Source organism: Candoia aspera, chromosome 1, assembly GCF_035149785.1.
Source record: "Candoia aspera isolate rCanAsp1 chromosome 1, rCanAsp1.hap2, whole genome shotgun sequence".
NCBI lineage: Eukaryota > Metazoa > Chordata > Lepidosauria > Squamata > Boidae > Candoia > Candoia aspera.
Genome location: NC_086153.1, coordinates 28,183,141 through 28,208,618, shown reverse-complemented (window position 1 = coordinate 28,208,618; position 25,478 = coordinate 28,183,141). Strand labels below are relative to the sequence as shown.

Here is a 25,478-nt window from a genome sequence, read left to right as displayed (position 1 = left end):
ATAACGCAGAGGTAGTCCTCTTATATTTTCTTGTTCTTGCCTGAAAGCATAAAAGCAAGATAAAATGTAACACAAAGGAGCATAAGATAAAATATGTTAACAAAGGAAAATTCACAGTACAGATTTTAAACAAGTCCAGAGCACATGGGAAATTTAAAGGCCTTTGCAGACCCCCCCCAAAAAAAATCTTCACCCAGATGCTAAAAAATAAATAAAGGGAAAGCAAACCTCACTGAGAAGGCTTTCATTCATTTGAAGAAGAACTTAAATATTCAGTTTGATTCTTGTGGGAGAAGACTATTTTGCAACTACTGTGGTGTTACCCCAATTGGTCCTTTAAAAATTAAAAACAGCTTTTAAGTTTAACCCACAACACACTCGAAGTTGGAATCAGCACATATTAAGGTCAAATGACCCCAGAACAATTATTGATGAAAGGCTTTTCTACAGTTTGCAAATAGTTTTTTTTATAATAATGTGTATTATTATTTTATTGTTTATGAATATTAAAAAGAAAAAAAGCTACTTGGAAACGTAGATAACTTTCCCCATCTTTATACTCCAACCAATTTGCAGCATTTGTAAACATTTAGACCCCCTTAGAAATCATACATTTTGCAATAATTTAGTAGCCCAAGGAAATTATCAGACTAGCCCTGGTTGATTATGTTTTATGATCTGAGCCTGAAGAAAGGCAATTCTGATCACAAAGGCTACTTTGGCCCTGTTGGATGGTATATAAACTTGATCCTTTAGGAAAGGAGATGTTGTTACCTCCTAAATCAGTATCAACACTTCCCAAGTCAAATTTAAATAAATAAATATAGCTGCTGTTTGACAGTGAGAGTTTTGTTTTGTCTGCTGATTATCTGGTGCTTTTTAGCTTACTGTTTGTTTGTTTTTTCCTATGTGCTTCAAACTTGTGGTTAGTTTTATTTCTGAAATAGCAAGCATTCATCCTATGGGTGTAAAGAATTCTAAATGCTGAAAAGAAAGAGAAATTAATATTTTCCAGTGTTAAATTTCTCTCTTCTGTTCCATGCATTATGCCCTCAGATTGCATGCTACCATGTTTCCATTGGTGGTTGGAAGTCCTTGGCGTTCTGGCACAATTGCTGATGGAGGCTTATTTTCTTCCTTCTAGGGTTGGCTTGGTGGAGTCTAAAATCCGTGTGCTTGTTGGACATTTGGAGAGGAATGAATTTATTACCCTTGCCCATGTAAATCCACAGTCCTTCAGTGGGAACAGGGATCACTACAAAGAGTGAGTTAATATCAACCACTATTGTATTCTGTTGTATTGGTGCCTGCTTTTGGAGTGAGGCTAACACTGCTAGTCAAAAAAGCCTTGTGAAGCTAGTCTGTTGTGTCATCCTCAATTGTTTCCTTGGGTAACTAAAGACAGAGCAAGCAGTGGGAAAATATGGGAGGGACATGATAATCTTACTTAATTTATAGGTACCTTTAGTCTGTGTAGCACAAACTACACAGTTGATTTGTGTCATAATTGATTTGAGGACTTTAAGGTACCACAACATTAACAGTTGGATTTTATATTACATTGGCATTCCATTTATTTATTTATTTTTAAAACTTATATGGCTGCCTGTCTTATATATGATAATCCTAGGCAGCTCACGACAACATCCAGTTGAAACAGAACAAAAATGACCAATTGAATCCCACAACAATATGATATATCTGAACCACAGCACCATAGCATCCTACTTACTCTGCATTTGCATTTGCTGGGCTCACTTTGATCCTAGCCCAATGTGAGGTTTTCACAGCCCTCCAGAGGGCTAATAGGGCCCTCCAAATCTCAAAGGATTGGGGCATCCATGGAAAAGGAGCCATCTTACTAATTAACACAGATTTAGCTTGAACGTCAGCAACACTTACCATTTCCCTCTATTTTTTTTAAACCAACCTGCCTGATAATTCCCAAAGACTGGAAAGATTACATGTTTTGTAACCTTGAATTGCCTAATAAAGTATGACTCAAAGGGAGTTCGGATTTTTTGGATAGCTAATATGGTTGGTTTTTGTCTTTTCAAAGGGATTAGAATGTAAATAAGCACTATGCTTGTAAATGCACATGGCCTAAAGGAATAAAAGCTTGGAAGGTAGTGTTTGCAAGGAATGACGTGATGTGAATAAGGTTGCTTATTCTGCCCCTGCCTTTGCACATTTCCCTCCTTTCATTGTTGCCTGCCTGGCTAGGTAAGGATAGGGACAGACAGACTGTTTCGCAACCGAATCAGCTGGTGGGGAAATAGTTCAGCTTCTTCCTGGTGATTATATTCCTGGTTCCCATATAAGCACCAGAGGAGTGGGGAGGACTATAGATCACATGCAATCCTTGAGGGTGTTTAGTGTGATTTTGAATGTCCTCTCCAGACTCCCCTGTGGGACAGCAGCTGTGCGAGTTTTCTGAAAGCCCTGTTCCTGCTGACTCCAAGGCCAAGGAGGACTTCTAAGTGCATCTGACCTTCTGTGGGAGCTTGTGAAGGGTGGGAGTTCGTGGTTGTTTGGGCCTTACAGGAACAGGGCCTTTCAGAAAATAGTGTGGAAGCAGGGAAACAAGTCAACAGAGAGGAGAACAAATGTAAAATGGCAGTTTTGTGGTAAAACCTCTGTCTATCCATCTCAGTTAGATTAAGATCTTGAAGTGGGGTGGGGAAAATTCACCTTCCTGTTCGAGTGAGCACACTATAGCTGAGAGAGATTTTGTGTGTGTCTCTGTCTCTTTTGTCCAGTTACGAATGTGTGCATGCAGGTATATATGTGTGCACTTAGTACACATGTTTGGCCCAGCTGAGCACTCCATACAGTCCATAGGTCCTGACACATTGTTCACTCCTCATTAGAATAACAAAGTATTGCAAAGTCCACAATTCCTTTGTAACATGTAATTTTGTTCTTTATTATATTGACATCTGAAGCTCTGCAAAGAAATCAGTTTAATGCATAAGTAATTTGTTTTTAGCCCTTACCCACAACACTGCTGGCTCTGGGGCTTTTGTTTCATGTTTCATGTCTCTCCCTCTAGGAGTGACTATGTGTCAATGTGGTTTCTGGGAATAATTTTTAAGAAACTGGAGAACACCGAGAGTGTAAGCATTGACTTAACCTATGATATCCAGTCATTCACAGATACAGGTAATCTTTTCTCCCCTTGAAAATCTGTTCTGAGTGGGCCAATATTATTTCAGATGGGTGCCTCACTTCAGTGTACATTAGTGCCTCTGGCAACTTGACAACCAAATGGAATGTCATCCATACTAAGGCGGCTTATAAAAATGGGAAAGGAATATGGCTTGCTAGTATACCGCAGAAAGATTTGAAAATGAAGCAAAATCTGTGCTGAAGCAAATTTCTCCTTTAAATCATTTTTTCAAAGATTTACTATTTCTTTAATACCTTTAAAGTCTATTGGACTGACACAATCTTGATTTCTTGATTGCAAAAGAACACATCCTTTACTTGTTTGTTTTTTTAATCACATCCGCTTTATCCATACTGAACTTGATTGTAGGTAAATCTGCTCCCTGTAGCCTTGGAATTATTGGCAATAGAGTAAAGTTCAGTACAATCAATGGGGGTTTCTCTTAACTATGCTGCAGTGAGGCATTTATCTTTCCAAGTGGTGTTCTTGGAATTTAATTAGATTCTGTAGTTTGTTTTACCATTGGAATTAATAGGAGTTTTACAACAGACTCCTCTGGATAACTGTTCACAGAAGTCCAATTAGGACTTGTCCTTCCCCAGAGGAAAAAACAATAGGCTTACTTTTCAAAATGTATGGGGTGTCTGGGGCTTTTATTTAGAGAGGAAAAGTGCCTTGTGAAATGTAGTTAACTGGTCAGCCTAGAAAATGCTGCAAAAGCTATTTTTGAAAGCTGAGCATTGCCGTAAGCAGCTTAGGAGTATTCATTGGAAAGAAAGAAAAAGCCAAAAGTCATGATCACGTTATATGTTTTCCAGAGTGGAAAGTGGAGCCCTCTGCCCAGTGGTGTGCTGGAGCTGGCTTGTACCAGCTTGCAAGAGCTGATTGTTAAACGTTCTGGAATTTTGTGGGCCAGCTGAAAGCAGAAGTGAGCCACCACACCTGGCACACTGGTCAGCTATTCGGTGGCTAGCAGTGTGGCAGCAGCAATGGAGCCAGCAGAGCCAGTTATTAAACACTTACCAGCACGCCACTGCCTCTGCCTCTATACCAGGGTTTTTCAACCTTGGCAACTTAAAGATGGGTGGACTTCGACTGCCAGAATTCCCCAGGCAGCATTCTGGGAGTTGAAGTCCACACATCTTAAAGTTGCCAAGGTTGAGAAACACTGCTCTATACAGACAAGGAAATTTATTTCTGGATATAAAAATAAGATTTATTAAATGCCTTGCCAAATATCTGCCAGCGTAAAAATGAATCCTGTAAACTAGGATATAAAATGCATTGGATACACAGTTATTCATATATACCTATGTACTATTCTAACTGTACAAGCTAGATTGCTATGGGGGTGTGTGGAGATCAGTCCCTCCCCTATTTATTCATTCATTCATTCATTCATTCATTCATTCTTGGACAAGATCTGGTTTTAAGTTATGTAAGACCTTTGTTAGAAAACATGTAATAATTTTATGTTGGTTTAATGGAGACAAGAATTTAAACCAGCAGACAGTTTGTAATACACCAGCTCCCATTAACCTGTCCAGTATGCTTCAGTATTTCATTACGTGCTCAAGCTAATAAGCTAAAGAAGACTGCTGCTTAATTCTCTTGAAAAAAACTATGTAGGCTTTCACTGCAGAAAGGATAATGTTAAGAGTCAGATTCAGAGTCAGATTCCAGAAGGAAAGAAGATTGTGCCTGTACCCCTAGCCTCCCCTACTATTTGTACCCAGCTAGTAAAATCAGGTCTACCAGTAAGACAGGACCATTAGACCACCTTCAGGAGCATTCAGGACCCAAAGTCTCAGGACTCATAGTGCATGTGTTGCAAAAATAGACTGGATTAAATCATTTTCTTCATTTCTATTCACTGACAGTGTGGCAGAGCTATATGGCTTCATTCCATTTCCAGAAGATAGGATGATTATATTGTAGTATAGTTCCCCAGTCTGATACCTGCCTTATGGATTGGGGAGCTTCTTCCAGCAGTAGCAGAATAGCAAGTTATGAGGCTGATCAAAGTTGCCTGAGGAGTTAGATAACTTCCTGACTTTATCATCTTTGATCTTAGTTTATAGGCAGGCAAACAATATCAACATGTTGAAAGAAGGCATGAAGATTGAAGCTACTCATGTGAGGAAGAAACAACTCCATTATTACTTGCCAGCAGACATCTTGCAGAAGAGGAAAAAGGTTTGCCCAATTTTGGTCTTTCTGACCACTTCATTTACAGATCTGTGTATCTAAACTGAAATTATCTCAACAGAGCGTGCCTGATCTTGGTGGACCTGCTTGTGGGGTTGTGTTGAAAAGGACAATGGTAAATGATAGCTGTTTGGACGCTTACAGCAATGCAGAAGTTACCACACAGTGCAAAACTGTTCCGTCATTCAGCAACGTGGTGGAATATTGCAGCAAATCTTCTTCAAAAGAAATAGAAAGGTAGGCCTTGGAAGGCCAGAATGATTCGATACCCCCAAAATAGGAGGAAGCAAAATGTTCAGCCTGTTCTTTGTGCTTTGAGGGATTTGGTAGGACTTGAGGGGCCAAAGCGGTGCACTCGCAGAGATTTAAAGTACCTATATTCTGCAAAAATGGAGAGGAGAAGAGTTGCTCTGCAAATTCATGGGGCATAGTCCCATGAGCTATGATTTGCCCACCCTTGGGGCAGTTAATGTTGTGCTGCTGACATAGGAGAGCTGGCTTCCCAGTGACTGGCTGAAGAGCAAATTCTGGTCTGCTCATCCACTTCCTTGAATAAAACCGCACCGCATTTCCCAAACTTTTGCTCATTGTTACTTCTTGTATCCTTTTAATCAAATTTCTCTCAGACACCCTGAAAGGCCCACTTAAAAAAACTATCCCAGGTAATTCTTGGGTTTACTTTTGCTACCTTTACTTTTGAAGACAGAACAATTCTCCTCTTTCTCATTGAGATCTCTGAAATGCTTCTTCCAACATTCCCTCACTTTGTTTTATCCAAATAGTCTCACTGGTTTTATTTTTAATTCCAGTCACTCTGTTGAAGGCTCCTTATTTAGCCCTCTTCATTCACTCTCAATTTATTTCCATCGAAACCACTAAGCATTTTTCTTTCTCTTTTAATTTTAACCATGGCCTTTTTGACTACATTCTTTTCAACTATCTTTTTCTTCCTGTACACATCATCTTTCTTTACCCTTATCTTTGCAGTAGTTCATTTTTCCTCACTCACAGCCTCTTTCACTTCATCATTCTATGAAGCATCCCTGTTTACATGTTTTTCGTTAACGTAACTCCACAGACTTTGATGACGTGTGTGACAGAATGCTTTTCTCTCTCTTCCAGGCTGCTTCCAAATCCTCTTTTCTTAAATCATGCAGAACTTCCTTCCTTAATTCTCTCAGTCTTTCATCATAAACAATCAGGTCCCTCAAGTTTCCTTGTTCATTCTTATTCTGTGTGTGTATATGAATAGAGTATTCTTAAACCATGTATTTGAAATAAATAGACTTTTTCTAAACAGATACTGTTTTTCTAAACAATTATCATTCTCATCCGTTCTTGTTCAGGCACCATTAAGACATCCGTTTTAGCAATTGCTTTCTGGTGTTATTGTGGAAGGTTTTTATCATAATGTGATATCATCCCCTGAAATGTTTGTTAACCATTGTTGCTTTTCACAGGTCTGGGGACCTTCAAAAACCTACTATATTTGAAAGGCAAGAGAAGCCATGGACCATCACTCGGTCAGTGATGTCTGTGCCAGGTATTGGCTCTTGTATGTACTCAACTTGAAAATTAGCAAATAATTCTTTTTTAGGACCATTAAGCAAAACTTAATATTACTCCAATTTGCAGACTTGGATCTTACAACTACAGTGGACACAGCATTGCCTTTAAGTTCCTGTAGTGTCTCCATGGCTATAGAGCAAAATAGGATTCCTCCGATTATTGCCCCTGCTTCTGCCCATTCCCAGGAACACCTGGATGGAATAGGTTCTGTTAAAAATAACTCTGCGCATAAGAGAGGTCACTCACCAGCCTCTGGAGATTGTTTTAAGCGGCTGAAAGATGTAGACAAGGTAAGTGTCTCTTTGCACAAGGAAGTGCCAATACAGCTTGAGTGTTAAAGTTGATTGATCAAAGAGGACATGGTTACATGACTGATAACAAAACTGTGCTGAGGACTACAGCCTCAAATTGAATGAAAGTTATTTTTTGAACATAGAGATCTTGATTTCTTGTGGAAACATACCCAAGTTGGCTCAGACTTTAATAACAGTGTAGATCTTAGTAGTAGTGGCTCTATAATGGGCATAAGTAATGTTCATTCCCTTCCCTCCCCTGCCCCGCTGTGAGGTCTACAGCTAATTTAATGTAACTGTTTGCATAATTTATATTAAATATGTTCAGATTGTTTCCTGGCAAAACATTCAGGAGACATTCCAGCCTTTTCCCCTTTTGAATTATTACCTTGGTTTAGATGTTGGGGAGGTGAAGGAAGGAATGGATCAGAAGCTAGTAGTGATGTGTGCATGTGTTGCACACAAGATGACTATTTCTAATATGATGAGTCTTCAGGGTGTGGAAATGAGGTGCTAAACCTGGCTTTACATGGTCTTCATTAATTTGGTATATTTTTATCCAAATTCAGATCTATTATGATATCAAAGTAGACATTAGTGCCAAGGCTCAGAGATGGGAAGAGAGGGAAATGCTGCATTACTTTGTACAAGTTTCAGATGTCAAAGTAAGTGGCAAGGTATACTGAAAGTTACTATTCAGCAGCAACTGGAGGGCTATGAATTCCTTATTGTATAAAATGATCTGAACCTGACAATATTCACTGCAAGGATGTCTGAGTGTGTGTGTACAAGTGCCATCACTTGTGCTATGACACTATTGTGCAAATGACATCATTTGTGCAGTGACATCATGCATGGGATGTCACTGTGGCTTGTACTGGCTGCCTGTGGCCCACTACTTGCATTTCATTACTAACTTCTTATGTTTCTCTCTTCCTTTTAGCACAGCCTTGAAGACACCATGACTCTTCCAACTTTTCATACACAAAGATCACAGGTATTAAGTGAACATTTCTATTTGAAACAAAAATGGAGCTAAAAGCTGATGTCTGAAGAGTTTTAATCTTTATGTGGCTTTCATAATACACCTTCATGCTTTATAATTTGCTCTCACTGAAATGTCACTAGATATAACAGGGCTGTTCAGCAGTTTAGATTTGATTGGGAAGAGGTGCTTCAGAACACACCATATCTGTCTGTGAGTTATTAAAATAGCCATGTCTGATCTCAGGATTATGAGGCTGCAGCAGGGAGCACAAGGCTGATACCAGTTTTGAAGTATCTCTTGTCAAATCCGAAGCATTGCTCATGCTTAATTCCGAATTCGTATTTTATTCTAACTTATTTTTTATTCTAACTTTTATTCTAATTTTGGGGGCGAGGGGGGTCAATGGGTTTTTTTATATTGTGGATTTTAATTTTGTAAGCTGCCCAGAATCACTGTGTGTGAGTTGGGCAGTCGTATAAATTTATTACAGTAAATAATAATAAATATCTTTTAGGGGTTGCAACCCACCCACAAGGACTCCTAGATTGGCTTACAAGCTAAAAGCCTTAAATCAGTCATCTCCTTCAGTAGCAGTAACAGAAGCTGAGCCCATGAAAATGAAAGATCTCTTAGTAGTAGGGTTCATGTAAGATGTTGCTTTGATGTAGGCTTGTACTCATATCTCTGGAATCTTGCTTCCCTCAACTGATTTCAGTTTTCATTTGCAGCGGCTTTCTAGTAAAGAATTGCCAGATTCATCTTCTCCAATTCCAGCAAGTGGCATGGTCCGCGTTGTTAAAAACTCCATCAGACTGACTCTTAATCGATAGCGGTGCTTTACCAGGTAATAGTAGATATATTGAATTTTAATGGCTATTGCTCATTTCTTTATTTCAGCTGTTGTCATTACCCTCTTGCCTCTCTTTTGAGCATATTAACTTGGCTGCAACCACTAATAAACTTTTTTTTAACTCACAGAAAGGGTGCCATGATCCACTCTAGCTCTCTATCAGGACAAATATCTAGTCCTATATTGGTTCTCTTTCTTCTCTTGTAAGACTCCTTTGATTTTCCCAGATCAGCTCCAGAAGGTTGTGGGACCTTCTGTATGCAGATTGGGGGTGGGGGGAGGGAGTATGGAGGGGATGGGAGAGGAAAAAGAAATTCCATTGTGTACACAAAATTCCAGCTGTGTTGTGCAGTACTGAATGGAATCCTGATTATACTTAATTCGAACGTTTATAGATATCCTGCAAAGTTGTTGAAGTATGGAACTTACATTCTTTAAATCAGATGTCTCTCACTTAATACTCACCAGATGTATAGAGACAGTAATTCCCAGCATTTCTAACCAGTGTGCCTGCATTTGGAAGGCACCAGGTTGGAAAATGTTGTGTATATAGCAAAGATCATCACCGAATGTATGCTTGTCCTCTTTTTTTTTTTACACGAGTTTATTTAACAAAGTGTGAATCTTATTATTTAAAAGAAAATAACATAAAGCAGTTTCCATTTAAAATGCATAATTTTGAAATATTGACTGAAAGGATTTTCATGAACAGCACCATAAGATATTCTTCTGTTAAAAGTCTTCCTAAAGTTACTGTATCCATATTACTGTAGTAGCAAGCGACACCCAAAGTGTGAAGACAGATACTGCATCTAAATGGTACAACACACAATTTGCATATTGGTCCATGTCAGCTCCAGTTTGGATCTCGCATAACAGAGCTGGGAAACTCCTCCACCCAACTTCCTGAATAACTGCTCCAAGTTGGTGTCAAGACAGTGCTAAGTGGACCAATATCGGCATTACGCGTAGCATCCATCCTTGTTTAAAATGGGTTAATCTTCTGTTGATTTCTCTCTACAGGTTGTTACATTGTCTTAATTGTTGTAAAAAATGTCAAGCTACTGTTCCTCCAAAATTTGCGGTGTGTGGGTATTCCTATAATTTAAGGTTTATTCCCTTGGACTGGGCCTTTATTTTCACTGTGCAGATGCATAGCTTTATTTTAAGTCTTGTATTTGAATTATTCTTCTTTCAGCAGAAAATGTTTTTGTATGGAAAAACCCCCCAAAAATTTCTTTCCTTTATTTTTCCTAAAGGGGTTGGCATGCAGAGTACTTAGCCCTGGTGTATTTCTGTTGTTATCAATGGCATTACAGAGGTGCAGGTAGTCTGAATCTCTCCCTTAAATATATTAACACTGTTGTTCTTACCAGAAAATCCACAACCAGTCTTGGTGGTATGGAGGCTGGCTGGTGATCTGTGTAGCAGGTTGCCATAGGGGTTCTTTTAAAGTGGAATAATGCACAGGAGTATGTGTTTATATATTGGAGGTGCTTCTCCTTTAAAAAATCCATTTGGCACATATGTGGATGTCCCAAAACAGCTGCTTCCCATGGAGGCTCACAAAAGGAGAACCTAGAGCACAATTTCAGCCATTGTTCAGTTGCGTTAAAACCCTATAATAGTGAGATGTCAATTTAACTTTGATTCTTCTCTCTACACATCTAGCACCCCAATTTTAAATCAATGGGAATTAAATATACTTCAGGGTTTAGCTGGATTGCATGCTAATCTATAAATAAAAATTTAAATAGACTTATCTCTTCCACAATACTGGAATGCAAGAAAAGTGGTATATCACCTGAATTTCAGAATTGTTAGAGGGCAATTGTAAAACCATAGCTTGCAATCCAACCTATTTTTTCTTACATGTTGAAAGATCTGAAAATTATTTCCCATATTTTGGCTTGCCTTGGGAATGAGTGCTCTTTATCCTTCTGTGAACTGGAACTGGGAATGCTGGGGTAGAATCATGAGTTTGTCAAATTTGAATTCTGTAGTTTTCTGAAGAACTGCACTAGAATCGGTATTGCCCACTATAAGACCACTGGACTCTCTTCCAGAACCATGCTGTCCTTCAGAGCCCATGTCCTGATATGCCAGGAGCAAATGCTGTTTTCAAATCTTAAATTTTGTAATGTCTGTTTTTTGTAATCAAAACCAAAAAAGTGTATGCAGAGTATTTTTGTATGTACTGTAAAAAAATTTTTCAAACAAATGTAAATTCTAGTCTCATCTACTTTATTTATACAGTAGTTAAGGAGCTCTTTGCTTCTAGTACAAGGTAACAGAGGCAGTAGGTTTTATTCTGATAAAATCTGGACTGGTTATTCCATGAGAAGCTGCAAATGGCACCTTTCATTCTGGAAGGATTTAAAACTTGTACATAGCAACTTGTTTTGGACCAAATTCAGGATTAATTAGAATTCTCCTAACTGACCACTGCAAACAAGCTGATGTAAATCTGTGAAAAATGTATACTGTGTTCTGTTTAAAATTCAGACCAGAGGTAGATGACAATAGAACATAATTCCAATAAGATTCCTATTTGATGTTATGAGAGGGTATAGTTCCTACTAACATACTGAATATGGTATGCTTAGATTGTTTGCCGAGGGTCATCAGGGCAGTTTCAGTTTCAAACAGTAGGCTTAATCATCTTGCACAAATATAGACTACTCAAAACTGGCTGGCAGTTACATAGTTCTAGTTACATAGTTCTGAAAGATTTAATGTATCATTTTTAATGACTGCAAAATAGTCTTTAATACAACTGGAAGAGCATCTTTGTTATCTGTAGTCCAGCACACTAGGTCCACCCTACCAGATTTCACAAACTAGAAAGGACATGGGTTTAATGTGCATCTGGTGGGCATCACTCCAGCAATGATGTTGCATACATCCTCAGCCTGCAGAAATTGAAAAATATCTGTGAGAACAGCTTGCAGACATCTATTACCAGCCAGCAATAGATAGTATCTGACTGAAAATATGCAAAGTATTTAATCAGTAATCTCAGTGCTCAGAGGTTATAGCAAGATGTTGACCTCTAATTCAGCCTTTCCCAATCTGGTGCCATCCAGGTATGCTGGGCTAAAGGATCCATGATGCCTAGCCACAAGGTTGGAGAGGGTTGTTTAATTTCATCTGAGGTCTAAATGAACATTTCCCCATTTTAAAAAGCCTCACTTGCTGATTTGGGTAAGGCACAATTTGAGTGAAAAGTGAAGCTCCTGCTATTTGGAGCTGGGCTTGGCACTCTTCTCTCCCTTTACACATCATATGTTTCTGAGTAGAATGGTACTTCATTCCTCTCCTTGTATTACAATTCCGACCACAGTTACTGAAACAGTTGTTTTTCTGTTTGCAAAGAGGTGTACCTTGGGAAAACCAACATCCAAGGCCACACTTGCAATTTCAGTCAGAGCTGGTAGTTTCGTCAGATCTCCAAGATTTTCAGGAACTTTCACTACAATTTTTAGAAAATCAGTTCCTCTGATGTCTAAGGTTCTTTCTCGGTGTCTGTCATTTGTTTTTATTCTTCTTTTCCTCTATCACTTTTCCCACTCTTCAAAGAATTTAGGTTCCTTTCTCTTAATTGGCAATAACGTATATTCTTCTCCCTTTTCTGTGTGCAAGGATTTGTCTTCCTATGTTACTGTAAAGATAATCTGTTTCCCTCTCCTACTCTCTGCAATAACAGCCTAGGCATGTGTAAGTTTGGCTGATATAGAAATGATTCAGCTGCTTTTTGTCTCTCAGAACAGGGATGTATTTAAAATAAAAGCCTTTGAGCAATGTTGTCCATGTGATTCAAAACTCTTCTGAAATAGGTTATCATTTTTTAAAAACTGAAAAACTGGACCTTGACAAGAAATAAGGGCAAACTGTTATGTGATTATGCCACAGGAACGAACAGAGCATCACTTAGCCCTCTGACCCAGGATGACCTTTTTCATTCTTTGACACAGATTGGGGAGAGAAGAGTTTGATTCGTTCCAGGCAAAGCTCATTAGAGAGAGTTGGATTCTGCAGGAAAGCAGGGAATGGAGTGAGGTGTCAAAGGGCTGCATGCGCCACATACAGATTACATCAAAATGATACGTGTCTTGATGCAAACACCACTATTACAAATTTCCATCCAAGTATCAAAGCCAGGTTTTACATCATGACATGCCTTTTGTCACTTCCCCTGCTCCCCCCTACAACAGATACCTGTGGCTGCATGGTTTTGAAGTAGAGGGTTCAGTCGCAGCAGATTCAGAGCTTCAGCTGCCTTCTCTACCAGGTTTATGCTCACTTCTGAACAGGCTTGCCTATCATGTTATCAGCACTTTTGATATAGCAACTTGGGCTGGGTTGAGGGAGTCTTCCACATTTTTTCCTCATTTTCATTTAGTTTGGTAGAAATTTGCATTAGAAGTTCTTCCAATGTTTCTCTTACGTTCGTTTATTTTTACTGTGGCCAAGGTGTCCATGTAAATGTCCACCCTTTCTCTGCATTTTATGTTTTTATGATTTCCTAGATTAGTGTTTTCATCCTCATATTGTCAGTAGTTTGGGGTTACCTAGTGAACTCATAGCCAAGATGAGAAAGCAGAGACCTTCTGGTCCACAGCTCACTATAACGAAGTTATTGTACGTGTTGTTTAAAAAGTTGATGACAACTGATGAAGATAGGAAGGTGGTCTCAGTTTGGCCAGGTTCTACTTCCAGCCAGTAGGGCTAGGTTGCAGCATGAGGAGGCCTATGCAGAGTGACCTGGGATGGCCTCCCTTCTTCATTTGAATTTCCCACAGGGTCTCAGAGCACTGTTATGCTGGGGGCAATATGGGAAATGTAAGTATAACCCATCACTGCTGCAGCCATCCACAGCCACAAAGTGCTAACTTTGATAGGGCTACAGAATCTGGTCTGCCAAAAAAAAAAAACCCCTCATACAACCACTAAATGGCAGCAAAGAATTAAGAGGTAGACCCAGAAATGGTAGCCCTAAAGACTGAGCTTTGTGGCCAAAGTGCCACGTCTCTCGTATGTGGTATTTGAAGCTGTTATTTGCCACCTCCCAAGCAGAAGCACAGTCCTGGTGAGCGCAGAGTCTGTTTCTGACCTTCTCTGGTGTGGTAGTCTCTGCTTCCTGAGGCTTTTTTCCAGATACGTCTTTGCAAACAGAGCATAACTGGATCCACCCCCTCACCCACATCACAGACAGGACAGGAACAGCGATGACACTGTAACCTAATGTGGAGATGAGAAAATGCCACAGCAGAAATCTCAAGACAAAATACATTAAAGATTTCATCCAGATGCAATTTGCCTGTAAAGTTAGGCTGGGATATTATTATTAACAGCTCCTGCAACATATGTGTTTAGTTATTCGTTGTTTAAAATAACAATATGCTACCTTTTAAAAAAAATGAAGACAGTGAACAATAACAACTTAGAGCAAAAAGTGACTAAACCAACAAAAATATATACATAGAATAAATGCAAAGTACTCTTTAAAAATGCTTAAACATTTCTTAACAATTAAAAGCGATCTGGCACTGCACATTTAGAACAGATCTGGACGAGAGTTCAGAAAAGATTTGTATCCAAAAGCTTTATGACACATCAGTGTCCTGGCATTTCTGCCCATATTTAAAGAGCTCTACCAACTTCCAGGGTACCTTGCAAAATATACAAATGAAACAATATCCAGATCCTGCCCCCCCCCCCCCGCCAGTCCCCAAAGGAATTGGCAGTCTGCATTAGAACAGACATAGGAGCCACTGAAAAAGTATCAGTTGAGCGGAGGGAGGGAGAGGGATTTTGAAGCAGTTCTTCCTTTCCCAGGACACACTGGAAGTTCCTTCTCTTTTCTTGTATACTGTGGGGTCCTCTCACCCACCAAAGACTAAAATACTACATATGATATGGGAGTAAGCACATTAGCCACTGGCTCATAGATCTTACATTCCAGGTTCCAATGGTGTGTTGATCCTTAGAACATCGGATTTGCCATTCACCACCAGCACTGTCGGCCGCTAGCCATCCTTTCGGCTTTGAGCTAGCTGCATCATCACGTCTGGGGCTAGTTGAACTCATCCTCTGTTCCTCCCCAGTAGCATTTTGACCATCTTCCGACCTGGGGGTCTCATCTTCTGATGGCATACCGACATATCTCTGGTTGTACTGATCCATTTAGTTTTCACGGCAAGAATACTGGGGTGGGTTGCCATTACCTTCCCCAGGGATCGCATTTAGTCCGACCTCTCTGTCATGACCTTCCCGTCTTGGGTGGCCCTTCACGGTTTAGCTCGTGGCAGGTGACAGACTCGTCCCTGGGGGAGCTGGGGGTGTTGACGACCGACAGGAAGCTCTGGTGTGGGCTGGTCCATGAAGTCACGAAGAGTCGGAAGCGACTGAATGAGTAAACAACAGCCACATGGGTACTTATTTTTAAGTAAACATGAATCAGATCTATATTCTGCATCTGTGATTGTTGACGTAATTTAGTAATAGTAATATTTGGAAGTGTCATCCTTGAAATTGAGGTGGATTATCTGGATCCCTACCAGTCTGGCTTCAGGTCCAGATTCAGGACAGAAACGGCATTAATCACTCTGATAAATGATCAGGGTGAGGACCTTGGGGGTGAGGGTATAATCCTCCTGGTCCTATTAGATTTCTCAGCAACTTTTGATAGCCTCTACTATGGTACCTTACTGGACACCTGTGGGAGTTGGGAGTCAGGGGCAGAGTTCCAGAGATACCATGGAAATCCTGACCCTGTCCTGTCAGCCTTGGAGGTCTAGATGAGCCAGAACAAGTGTAGGCTGAATCCCAGTAAGTCAGAGTTATTACTTGTCCAAAAATATCTTAGGCTCATTGAAAGCCCTAGTAATTTCTCTGTCCTGCTTCTGAAGGAACAGATCCATAGCCTGGGGATCCTCTCGGACACTCATTTCCTCCTGGGACAGCAGTGAGGGGGCTTACCCATCTTAGACTGGTGCACCAGTTGTGACCCTGCTCAACCATGAGAGCCTAGTAACAATGACTCATCTCTTTAACACATACTTAGACACTAGAACTCATTTTATATTGGGGCTGTTTATGAAGACAACCTGGAAACTACAGTTATTACAAAATGCAGTAGCCAGGATGTTAGCACATGAGAGCATTGTAACATCAGTTCTCTGGTTACTGCACGGATGTTTGTAGTGAACAAGTTATTAATGTACAACAACACTATAGTGTATTGTATTTGTATCTCTATTTTGCAGGCTGGAGAATGAGTAGATCACAGTAGTTCTGCAATGTCATCCATTATGTGGGCCAGATATTAGGCTGCAGATGTTCTGTATTCCCAATCACAAACTCTCCATGTATCCCAAATTGCAGCAAAATCCCACTAGTTAAATCTCACCTTTACCTATTTAATTTAGGTTGAATCTCACTTCTATCAATTTTTACTCGGTGTATAATCTGATGCTCCACTGACTTGCATACAGATGGGTTGCACTTTTAACTGTTCTCACACACACCAGAAATGAATGTCCCAAGAGAAAGGACCCAGAAGATGCTGATGTTTCTTTTTCCAATTCCTCAGCCCAAGGATACTGGGGATCCATTTTATGACAAGTCCCATTTATTATAGTGAGCTTGATTTGCTAACAATCCTAATGCAGCAAAAATTGTACCAGCTAAAGGGAGATCTTAGGAGCTTGGGGATTCCAAGGTTTACAGTTGTTCAAAGGAGTGGGAGGAGCCTGAATAAGGGGAAAATGTTCAAAAATGCTAACAATTGTGAGGACCACAAGGCATGGGAGAGACAGCAGGCTTCCTTTGTAATAGCACCCACCTTATGGAATACCCCCGCAATATGTGCAGCCCCCACTTGATGCAATGCCAGAAACAGGTTAAAATGTTTATTTCAACATGCTTTTGGGTCCAGGTGACTGACTATATGCTTTTCTTGGGGCTTATTGGAGGTTGAGCTTTGCTTTTTGTAAATATTTCTTGGGTTTTGACATGGTTCTCATTATATTATTATTATTATTATTATTATTATTATTATTATTATTATTATTATGGGGTTGTTGGTTGTTTTGCTTTTCTTTTTGTTGATTACGTACTTTGGGATTGGGCAGGTTATGTGTGGTTTGATTATAAATTATGTCGAAATGCCAGCATGCCTTTTCCTTGTAAAGTAAGGAACAACATTTTGAAAATCAAAAACACCAAAATAAACTTTCCACGATGAAATGCTAAACGACATAGATCTATTACCATTGGGTAAGGGAATTGGGTGTTTTTTTCCTGTGTTACAATTATCCCCAGCAAATGTGGTCTTTACTCCTTTTTTTCCTAAATAAGCCCTGCCTTCTAATTACTCATCAGTCAATGAAGAGTTGTTTATGCAAAACCTCCATTGATCATGATGCCAAGTAATAGATATTTTTCATCAAAATACATTGCTAATCTTTTTGTGTCTGTGTGTGCGTCATATTCAGGTAGGTGATTTTTCTCAACTTTCCTATTAGCAGAATGGGACAGGATGGGCCAAGAATAGTGGCATTTTTCAAGCTGTCAATTGCTAGAAGCTGAACACCTTAAGAATCATTTGTTCCATTATCTGGCCTTCTGCACATTCCATTCAACACCTGAAGTCCTATTCCAGCTACATCCCCCAAAGCACAGGACCTTTTGCTTTGTGACATGAACACTTAAGCATCACTCCCTGGAGAGCCAAGCTTAGGTTCCTGCTTAGGATGATGACAATGAGGGCTCCTTTATCTGAAATGCTACCTGCCCCATGGGTAAGGCTAGCTAGGCAGGGCAAAACTGAATAGTCTCAAAGCTTGGATAAAACAATGTTTTAGGGGGAAGAGTTTTTGATACATTAGGCAATGTTTTTGTACAAGTTGGGTCTATACAGGATGGACAAGTTCTTGAACCAGAAAGGAAATGGACTAAATACAAAATACTATAAAGCAGATCTCCAGGAATCTGTCTTGGAATTGGTGAACCTTATCTTACACATAAATAAACTGAAGATAGAAATAAATAGTATGCTGCACTTAACACCCTATTACAGGTAGTCCTTGCTTAACTACCACAATTGGGACCGGAATTTCGGTTGCTAAGTGAAGCAATCATTGAGCAAATCCAACCCAATTTTACAACTTTTTTGTGGCAGTCATTAATTGAATCACCATGGGCATTAAGCAAACCACATGGTCATTAAGTGAATCATGCAGTTCCCCACTGATTTTGCTTGCCAGAAGCAGGCCAGGAAGGTAGAAAATGGTGATCCTGTGACCATGGGACACTGCAACAGTCATAAGTATGAGGACCAGTCATAAGTTAGTTTTTTCAGCACTGTGGTAAGTCTGAACCATCACTAAACGAATGGTCATTAAGCGAGGACTTCCTGTATTTACAACAGTTAAAATAGAGAAAACAAATAATTCTAGTGATGTCATTTAAATGTCAAACACATTTCACTGGAACCATAGATAAAGTGATGCATACTGGGCAAAAAAACCCACCAATCCTAACCTTTTATAAGCTTAGGTCTGTGTTTATGGTGACTAACTATTGAGGGGATCTTGGAGTTGAATAGATAGTTCAGTGAAAGCACTGCAACAGTGTCCAGTTGCCAATAGGTTGGGCCTTTTCTATATGACACATAAGACTTCCTCCAACTGTATTGGAAAACAGCTGGCCCTGTGGGGTTCTTCTTGCCTTGACTCCAAATGAGGCCGGCAAAGTTGCTGTCTCACTTGCTCCAAGAGGCGTTTCTGTGCTCTGTTTTTTATATGACAGGAGTAGTCAGAAGAGGGCAGAGGGACTGGAACCAGAGGCCCCGAGCACCAGGGGATCTGTCCTTCAGAACCAGCTGCCAGCTTGCAGGGCCCGGGTTCTCTTTGGTCCTCACCAGTCCACCTATCTGTCCTAACTGGGCACAGTTTCTGCCGCAGTCAAGCAAACCGCCATCGGGTTGGTCACTGTCTGCTTTGGAATCCAAAGAGCTGGAGAACATATTCTTAGGTATCTTGTCACCCCCTCAGTACCATCGGTGAGATATTTTCAAAAGGAAGATAAATGTGCTGCAGCTCTTGATTTTGTTTGAAGCATTTGTCCCCTTTCTTCCAGAATGGCTTGTAGAGATGTTTCTACTCCCAGGATTATAACCTAACAGACAACATGAAAGGAAAAACATGTGAATGGGGAGGGAACAATAAACAAGATCAACACCAGTTCTTACTGTTCCTCCGATATTATAATAAGTAGCTTTAATGCAATTGTAAAGCGGTAATTGTGAAATAATTTTCTGCTAACTAATACCACTGATTAGTGTTCCCCTTGAAAGCATGGAATCCCCGCCTTGCTTCTTATTCCCTAATGAGGATATTAACCTTGTGGAAGATTTTCCACGAGGTTGCTATTCCCCCAACTGGGGGGGTGGGGGGAATGGCTGCCCAACTGGGCTCTGTTCTCTTTAGCAGCCAGAGCAGAAATGGAGGCCCAGAGTCCTGTGGGAAGGTGGGACCGGTGATCTTGCAGCAGGCTAATTAAAGCCCAGCACATTGCCAACTTCCCTCAGAAGTGCTGCAAAAGGGGCAGAAAAGGGTGAGCAAAATTAGGACTTTCAAGTAACCCTTTAGATTAGAAAAGGCTTCAACATTTGGGGCTTTTAAACCTGGAAAAAGGCAAAGAAAGAATACATGAGGTAAGAGTATAAAATTTGTCATGATATAGAGGACATGGACAGCCTATCTCGTAATATTAAAAGCCAAGGCTGGGGTTTGAATTGTAGTAGATTCAAGACAAAAGTATTTATTTCACAGCACATACAATCATGTCTGCCAAGTTGGATGGTGTTGAAGGGGAATTGGACACATTTATTGAGTATATCTGTGGCTGCTAATGGATTCCACACAGATCTGTTTGGCTACTGCAGAAACTGAATGCTGAATTCAATTCAATTTTGGGCTCATCTGGTATGTCTCTTGAAGCATGACGCAAATTCCAGGACCAGTACAAGGACCTAGCATCTTTGATCAGTGTCTCAGCACTCCAGCTGGGGTAACCACAGTATCCCAACACTCCACCTAGTGTTGGATGGCTTCACTTAGCTATCATTTAAATTTCTCACAGCGCCCTGAATCAGCTTTACGTAATGGAACTCTATGGAAAACGTAAATAGCAGCTTGATCCCAAACATTCCTTAGAGCATTGCTATCAGTGCCACCATATAAATCCATCAAAGCTTCTTGAAGAACATGCTGAAGCCTAAATAAACTTTATTTAGGCTTCTGTAAGAACCCCAATTGCAGGATATTGGAAGGAAGGCTGAACGAAAAATTGCTGATTTAAATATTGTTGCTTTTTAGGATATTTTGATTTTTTGTAGTTATTTTAAAAGCTAGTTTTATTATTTTAATGCAGTGGTGTGTAGGTTTTAGAAAGAAAATAAAGGTATTTTTTTTCCTCCAGGCTAGCAAACTCTAGGTTGTGGAATCTACTTCTTTTTTTTTTTACTAGAACCCTTGGGTCCACCAAAGTGAGCTAGATGCAAACTAGTGGCTCAAGAAGCAAACGTTCACCAAGCTAAAAAGGAAGATGGTATCTCTGAGCGCATATCCTGCCTCAAAATTAGCAATCAGTAATGGAACAAACCTCACAATTATTTTCATACAAAAATCCATTCCACTCTAATTTGGGGGTAGGGTGAAAAACTTTTTAATTATTGTTGTGGTTGCAGGGCTGGATCAAGACAAGACACTCCAGTGTCAAAGACATTACCTACCTCCATCTCAAACCGCAAGATTTACTATGAAAGTCAAATTATTTTGGCATCTGAACTAAAAAAAATTTTTTTAAATCCCACAAACATCCCTTTTCCCTCCTATCTATTAAATAACTTTAAAAAAAAATGTTTTTGTGTTTCTCAAAATTAGTTTCCTAAGATAGCTGGTTCATTCAGCTTAATGACTCTTTGCTGGTAGATCTCAATCTACCTTTGTAAGAAAAACCAACAGATGGTCATGGATTCTCCCTGTTCTTAGGGTGATCTCGTACATAATGCCAAAAGTGGAGAAAAGCAGAGATTGATACCTATACACTAATGTGTAAGTTTCCATGGAAGTATGGGAAAATTACTATTTTAATTAGGAGTGTGTTACTTCTGTCAGCTCAAGGGCCATGTTAAGCTTTACATGGAATGTCAAGGGCTGTGCTCTAAAAGTGGGTGGGACCAAAGCCCATTTTGGGAAGGAATTTTAAGGGTTGGCTTTAGCATCTGCAAGGGTTGAAGAACCCATTCTGTCTCTCTGGCTGCCCCCATGTGCAAAAAAAGGCCCAAATGTTTGGCCTCCACCCTGATTTGTAAAAGAAATGAGATACATCTCAAGACAGTAACGATAGTGATGCTCTGTAGACATGCTGCTTAGCCTGCTTCCCAGTTGCTAACCTCATGTTTTCTCTTCTTGTGGCTCTTTCTCTTTAAAATAGACTTGTCCTGGAAAACCCTTCAAAAAGAAGACTGTTGTCTGTAAATAAGTAAAAGAGTCATCCTCCTCACTATTGCCCAGTACTTACCCCATGTCTTCATGTCACTGTGCTAGACTGGCAAGACTACAAAAATAACCAGTAGGCAATATGATGCTGATGGACAGTGATTGGGGTTTGCCAGTGTTTGCACCCCCAGTAGACTTCTATTTTAATTTGCCTGTTAGGAGCACCACCTTTATTTGCAAGCATATATCTACCCACCCCCAGCATTCTTCACCAATGGAAGTAATAAATGGATGTGGCCAGGCATTTGGAATTGTAGCCCTTGCCTGGGGAAAAAAGCAAAGGTAAGCAGGGACAGGAAAAAGTGTCCTGAGATGCTAGAGCAAGCCAGGAGAGCACGATTACCAGTTTGCCGTTTGGTAAGTGGCTATTTTGTGACACTCCAGGCTCACGGTGGCAATCATTTTGTAAGTAAGAAAGCCCCGTCCCAGATTATGATTTTAAAATTCCAGCTATACCCATGAATTAGGCCATTGGATATGGGGGGGGCGGGGAGAGGAAATATAACACGGGGGTTCTATTTTCAAACAGAAATACTTTTTTAAAAAACAAAATATACCTTAATTCTCACTGGATCTCTGACTAATAGGGATATGCTGTGGGGGGAATATAACTAATTAAGATCAAATCTCCATATTCAAAAACTAAAGAGAATTTGATTCGGGAATAAAACTTACTTTGGAAATGGAACAGAACCTCTTGATGCCCAAACCCACCTTAAATCAGCTGGGCATCATTCAGTGAAGTCATCGTCAAGCAGGGGCTGCACAGATACCAGCCCTTCCCTAGTGTCCTTGGTCCACTTTCTCCATTTCTGATTGGGCTTGCGTACATTACTGAATCCTCCCTACAGTTGGGAAGCTTGTACTTGAAGTCCCTTTTGGACCTTCACCCTTGATGTCTGAAAGTCTGAATCTTCCTCCTTCAGGAATGGGTTTGCATGCTTCTTCACACAATCTTATTAAACTTGAAGGAAGCCTCTGTATTCTCTAACTTGGCCTTTATGAAGAAAGTAAAAAGAATTGGGAGAAAAGTGGAAGAGGAGTAGTAAATAGCTTCAGATGACAAATATGGGAGCCCCCCTCCTGCTTTATAACTCCACACACAGAATGCACATAGACAGACACATTTATCTTAGAAGGTCTCTTTGTACTGGTAATTCTATTTCCTTTGTGAGGAAATAGCCATAATTCAAAGTTAGAGCACATGCTATGCATGCAGAGAATGACGACTTCTACTTTCATCATCTCCAGTTGAAAAAAATCTCAAGTAATAGGACAAGAGAACTGCTCAGATAATTTACTGCTCAGATTTTATTTGCATGGCTTTTGATTGATACCTATACTCACCCCGCCCCCACCAGATTAGCTGAAATGGTTACCACTTTTATTAGGTCACGCTTTGTAACTTGGAAAAATACACTTGATCGGTGAAGCGATAACAAGTGATGGTGACCTAATGGGAAGTGGCCTATTATATCGTTTTTCACGTGCCAATATAATTTTGCGACTTACATTCCTCTTAATTTCAGACAGCTTCCTCAGAAACAGTGTTTCCATGATACTCTAGAAAGGTCATGTGTCTATTTATATTATATAATTCTCACACACCTGCAGACAACTTGCAGTAAAAAGGCAAGGTTTTCTTAAGATTTTCAGGAGGCCAGGCTGGTGATTAAAGTAAGAATTCATAGTCCCTTCTTTCATATACCCTTCTTTCAGAAAATTAAAGAAATCCCTTCCCAGCAAAAGCTGGAGAATATGTTTTAGAGACGCTCTAATGCAGGATTCCTGCATTCAGCAGAGCCAGACTAATCGCTTAAAATGGCCTGTTTTAGCTCACTGATCCTGTGAACAGCATAATCCCACCTTTTTCTTTTCATCCTCATAATCACATTGTAGAACAGATGCAACTCTGGGCTGAAAGATCTGAACTTGGGCCATTTTGGGTTCCCAGGGCTTAATATGGCTGAGAACTTTCTGAAACTATCTGTGGTTAATAGCCTTTCCTCTTCTGAGTCTGTGCCTCTTCTTTTGTAGCCCTAGCAAAGTTTGATTTTGAGAACCACTTGTTTAGCAACCCTTTTTTCCCCTCCTCTCCATTGGAATGAATACCAAGGGTGCATGCCTCTATATTGAGAAGCAGCCTGTTTGGGTCCTGTTTTCAATCTCACCTTTGACAGACCAGCCAGCCTGTGGCCTTCCATTGCCAGGCTGAGCAGGGTTCCTGGCATCAGAAAGGAAATAATGTCTCTTGTGCTCTCTCTGTGATCAAAATAAATCTACATCACTTCTGCAATTGTCACTCTGTGCCTCAACACCCTTCAAAAACTTGTGCCCACCCAAGGCAGAAGTATACACACTTAACATTCATCCCTTGGCAGGACAGGTAGGAAGAGATGCAGCAAACTGGTCATATTTATAGGCAGATCTGATGATGAAAGAGAAGCTGCAGCTACAGTATAGTAGCAAGACACCTCAAAGCGTAGCATTTGCTGGATGCCCTTTTTGGTGCAAAGAAGAGATACAGTAGTGCTGGCAGATGGGACTAGTATTTCTGTGATTTCACATTCATCACTTCCTCTTACTGCTGTATCTTAAGCAGGGATTTAGCCCACAAGGTCTAAAGGCCATGACAGATCACATAGCCAAGTATCAATTCCACAAACCTCAGAAGGCAAGCAGCCCATTCTGCATAACATTCCGAGTAAAGAAATTTCACGAAAGAAATGGCTTTATCCCAACTCCCAGCCGAGGCTTGCTTAGCAAGGAGGCAGAAAGATTCCATCATTGCTTATAGCTAGGTGGTTATACTGCAGGAAGTGTGTGTGTGTGAACTATAGTGAAATACATATTTCAGTCAGAGATTCAATATTATTAAGATATGCTTGAGTTTCAACACCAAAGCCTAAATCAACTGTGTTCCATCCTAAGGATAGATAGCGTTTCACTCCCGGTGCAGTTGAGTGCGGCTTCTCCTCTTTCTGATGATGAAAAAGCAGCAGCAGTTGTCAGAATGAAAAAGGTTGGGGGCCTCTGATACCTCTCAAGCACAGCAAAGGATCCCAGAATCTTCTGTAACAGTGGCAACTTTTATCTTTTACAATAAAAGTCAGCTGGATTATCATTTGGGGGGGGGCTGCAACTTGTATTAATGCTAAATCATTCCATGCATGTCAAATGTGCTTCTTCCTTTTTAAAGATCTATATACTATATATTGTGTTCACAGTAATGAAACTGTAGTGATCCTGTCGTGTTTGAAATAGATTGAAAATGAAAGTTGCACCTCTGATTCTTTCTCTTAAATAGTGGTCTATATTTTAAATACTAAAGTTACAGTCTGTGGTTTCGTGTTAACGTCATCCCAAAGGGTATTTGAATTACCAGAGAGTGACCCTTCTGTAAACTTTATGTCACACTTAACCTTTTTTAAGGTCAATGATACTTGAAAGGATTGAGGTTTTGAGATACATTTAGAGCTAGAGACTGCTAGCTCTGTCCAACTTCTGCGCTCTTTAATAGCAATTTAATTTGCTGCCTTTAGCAAATAGTTGTTTCTTTTCATGCCATTAAACTCTTTTGCTTAGAGATCTCTACAAACTATGGTGCAATAATATCTTTTCAGTGAGTACCCTCTCAAGATGTGACAGTAGAACTGACAAAACATTAAACTTAGGACTAACCTAAGACTCATTGATTTCTATGAGTCCACTCTAAGCATGACAAAATCTGGATTCAATCCAAAGAGGCATTCAAAATATTTTCTAGCCTGCCAGTAGAATTCTCAACCAACTGGCAATTCCCTTACCTTGCTTCTTCCTTTCACTGGCATCT

The 25,478-nt window shown here is 40.0% G+C and overlaps 2 protein-coding genes across 2 annotated transcripts in view; one reads left to right on the top strand and one right to left on the bottom strand.

The window, feature by feature from the left end:
• Window positions 1-11,298, top strand: part of PAPOLG (poly(A) polymerase gamma) — a 33,862-nt gene extending 22,564 nt beyond the window's left edge. Inside the window, exons 15-23 of the mRNA XM_063311256.1 lie at window positions 1,145-1,264; window positions 3,053-3,162; window positions 5,244-5,365; window positions 5,439-5,614; window positions 6,838-6,920; window positions 7,013-7,236; window positions 8,183-8,236; window positions 8,956-9,071; window positions 9,817-11,298. Coding sequence (XP_063167326.1) covers window positions 1,145-1,264; window positions 3,053-3,162; window positions 5,244-5,365; window positions 5,439-5,614; window positions 6,838-6,920; window positions 7,013-7,236; window positions 8,183-8,236; window positions 8,956-9,057 — 991 coding nt within the window. The 3' untranslated portion in view covers window positions 9,058-9,071; window positions 9,817-11,298. The remainder of the gene's footprint in view (window positions 1-1,144; window positions 1,265-3,052; window positions 3,163-5,243; window positions 5,366-5,438; window positions 5,615-6,837; window positions 6,921-7,012; window positions 7,237-8,182; window positions 8,237-8,955; window positions 9,072-9,816) is intronic.
• Window positions 1-25,478, bottom strand: part of USP34 (ubiquitin specific peptidase 34) — a 617,663-nt gene that overhangs the window by 240,556 nt on the left and 351,629 nt on the right. The gene's annotated exons all lie outside the window — the stretch shown is intronic.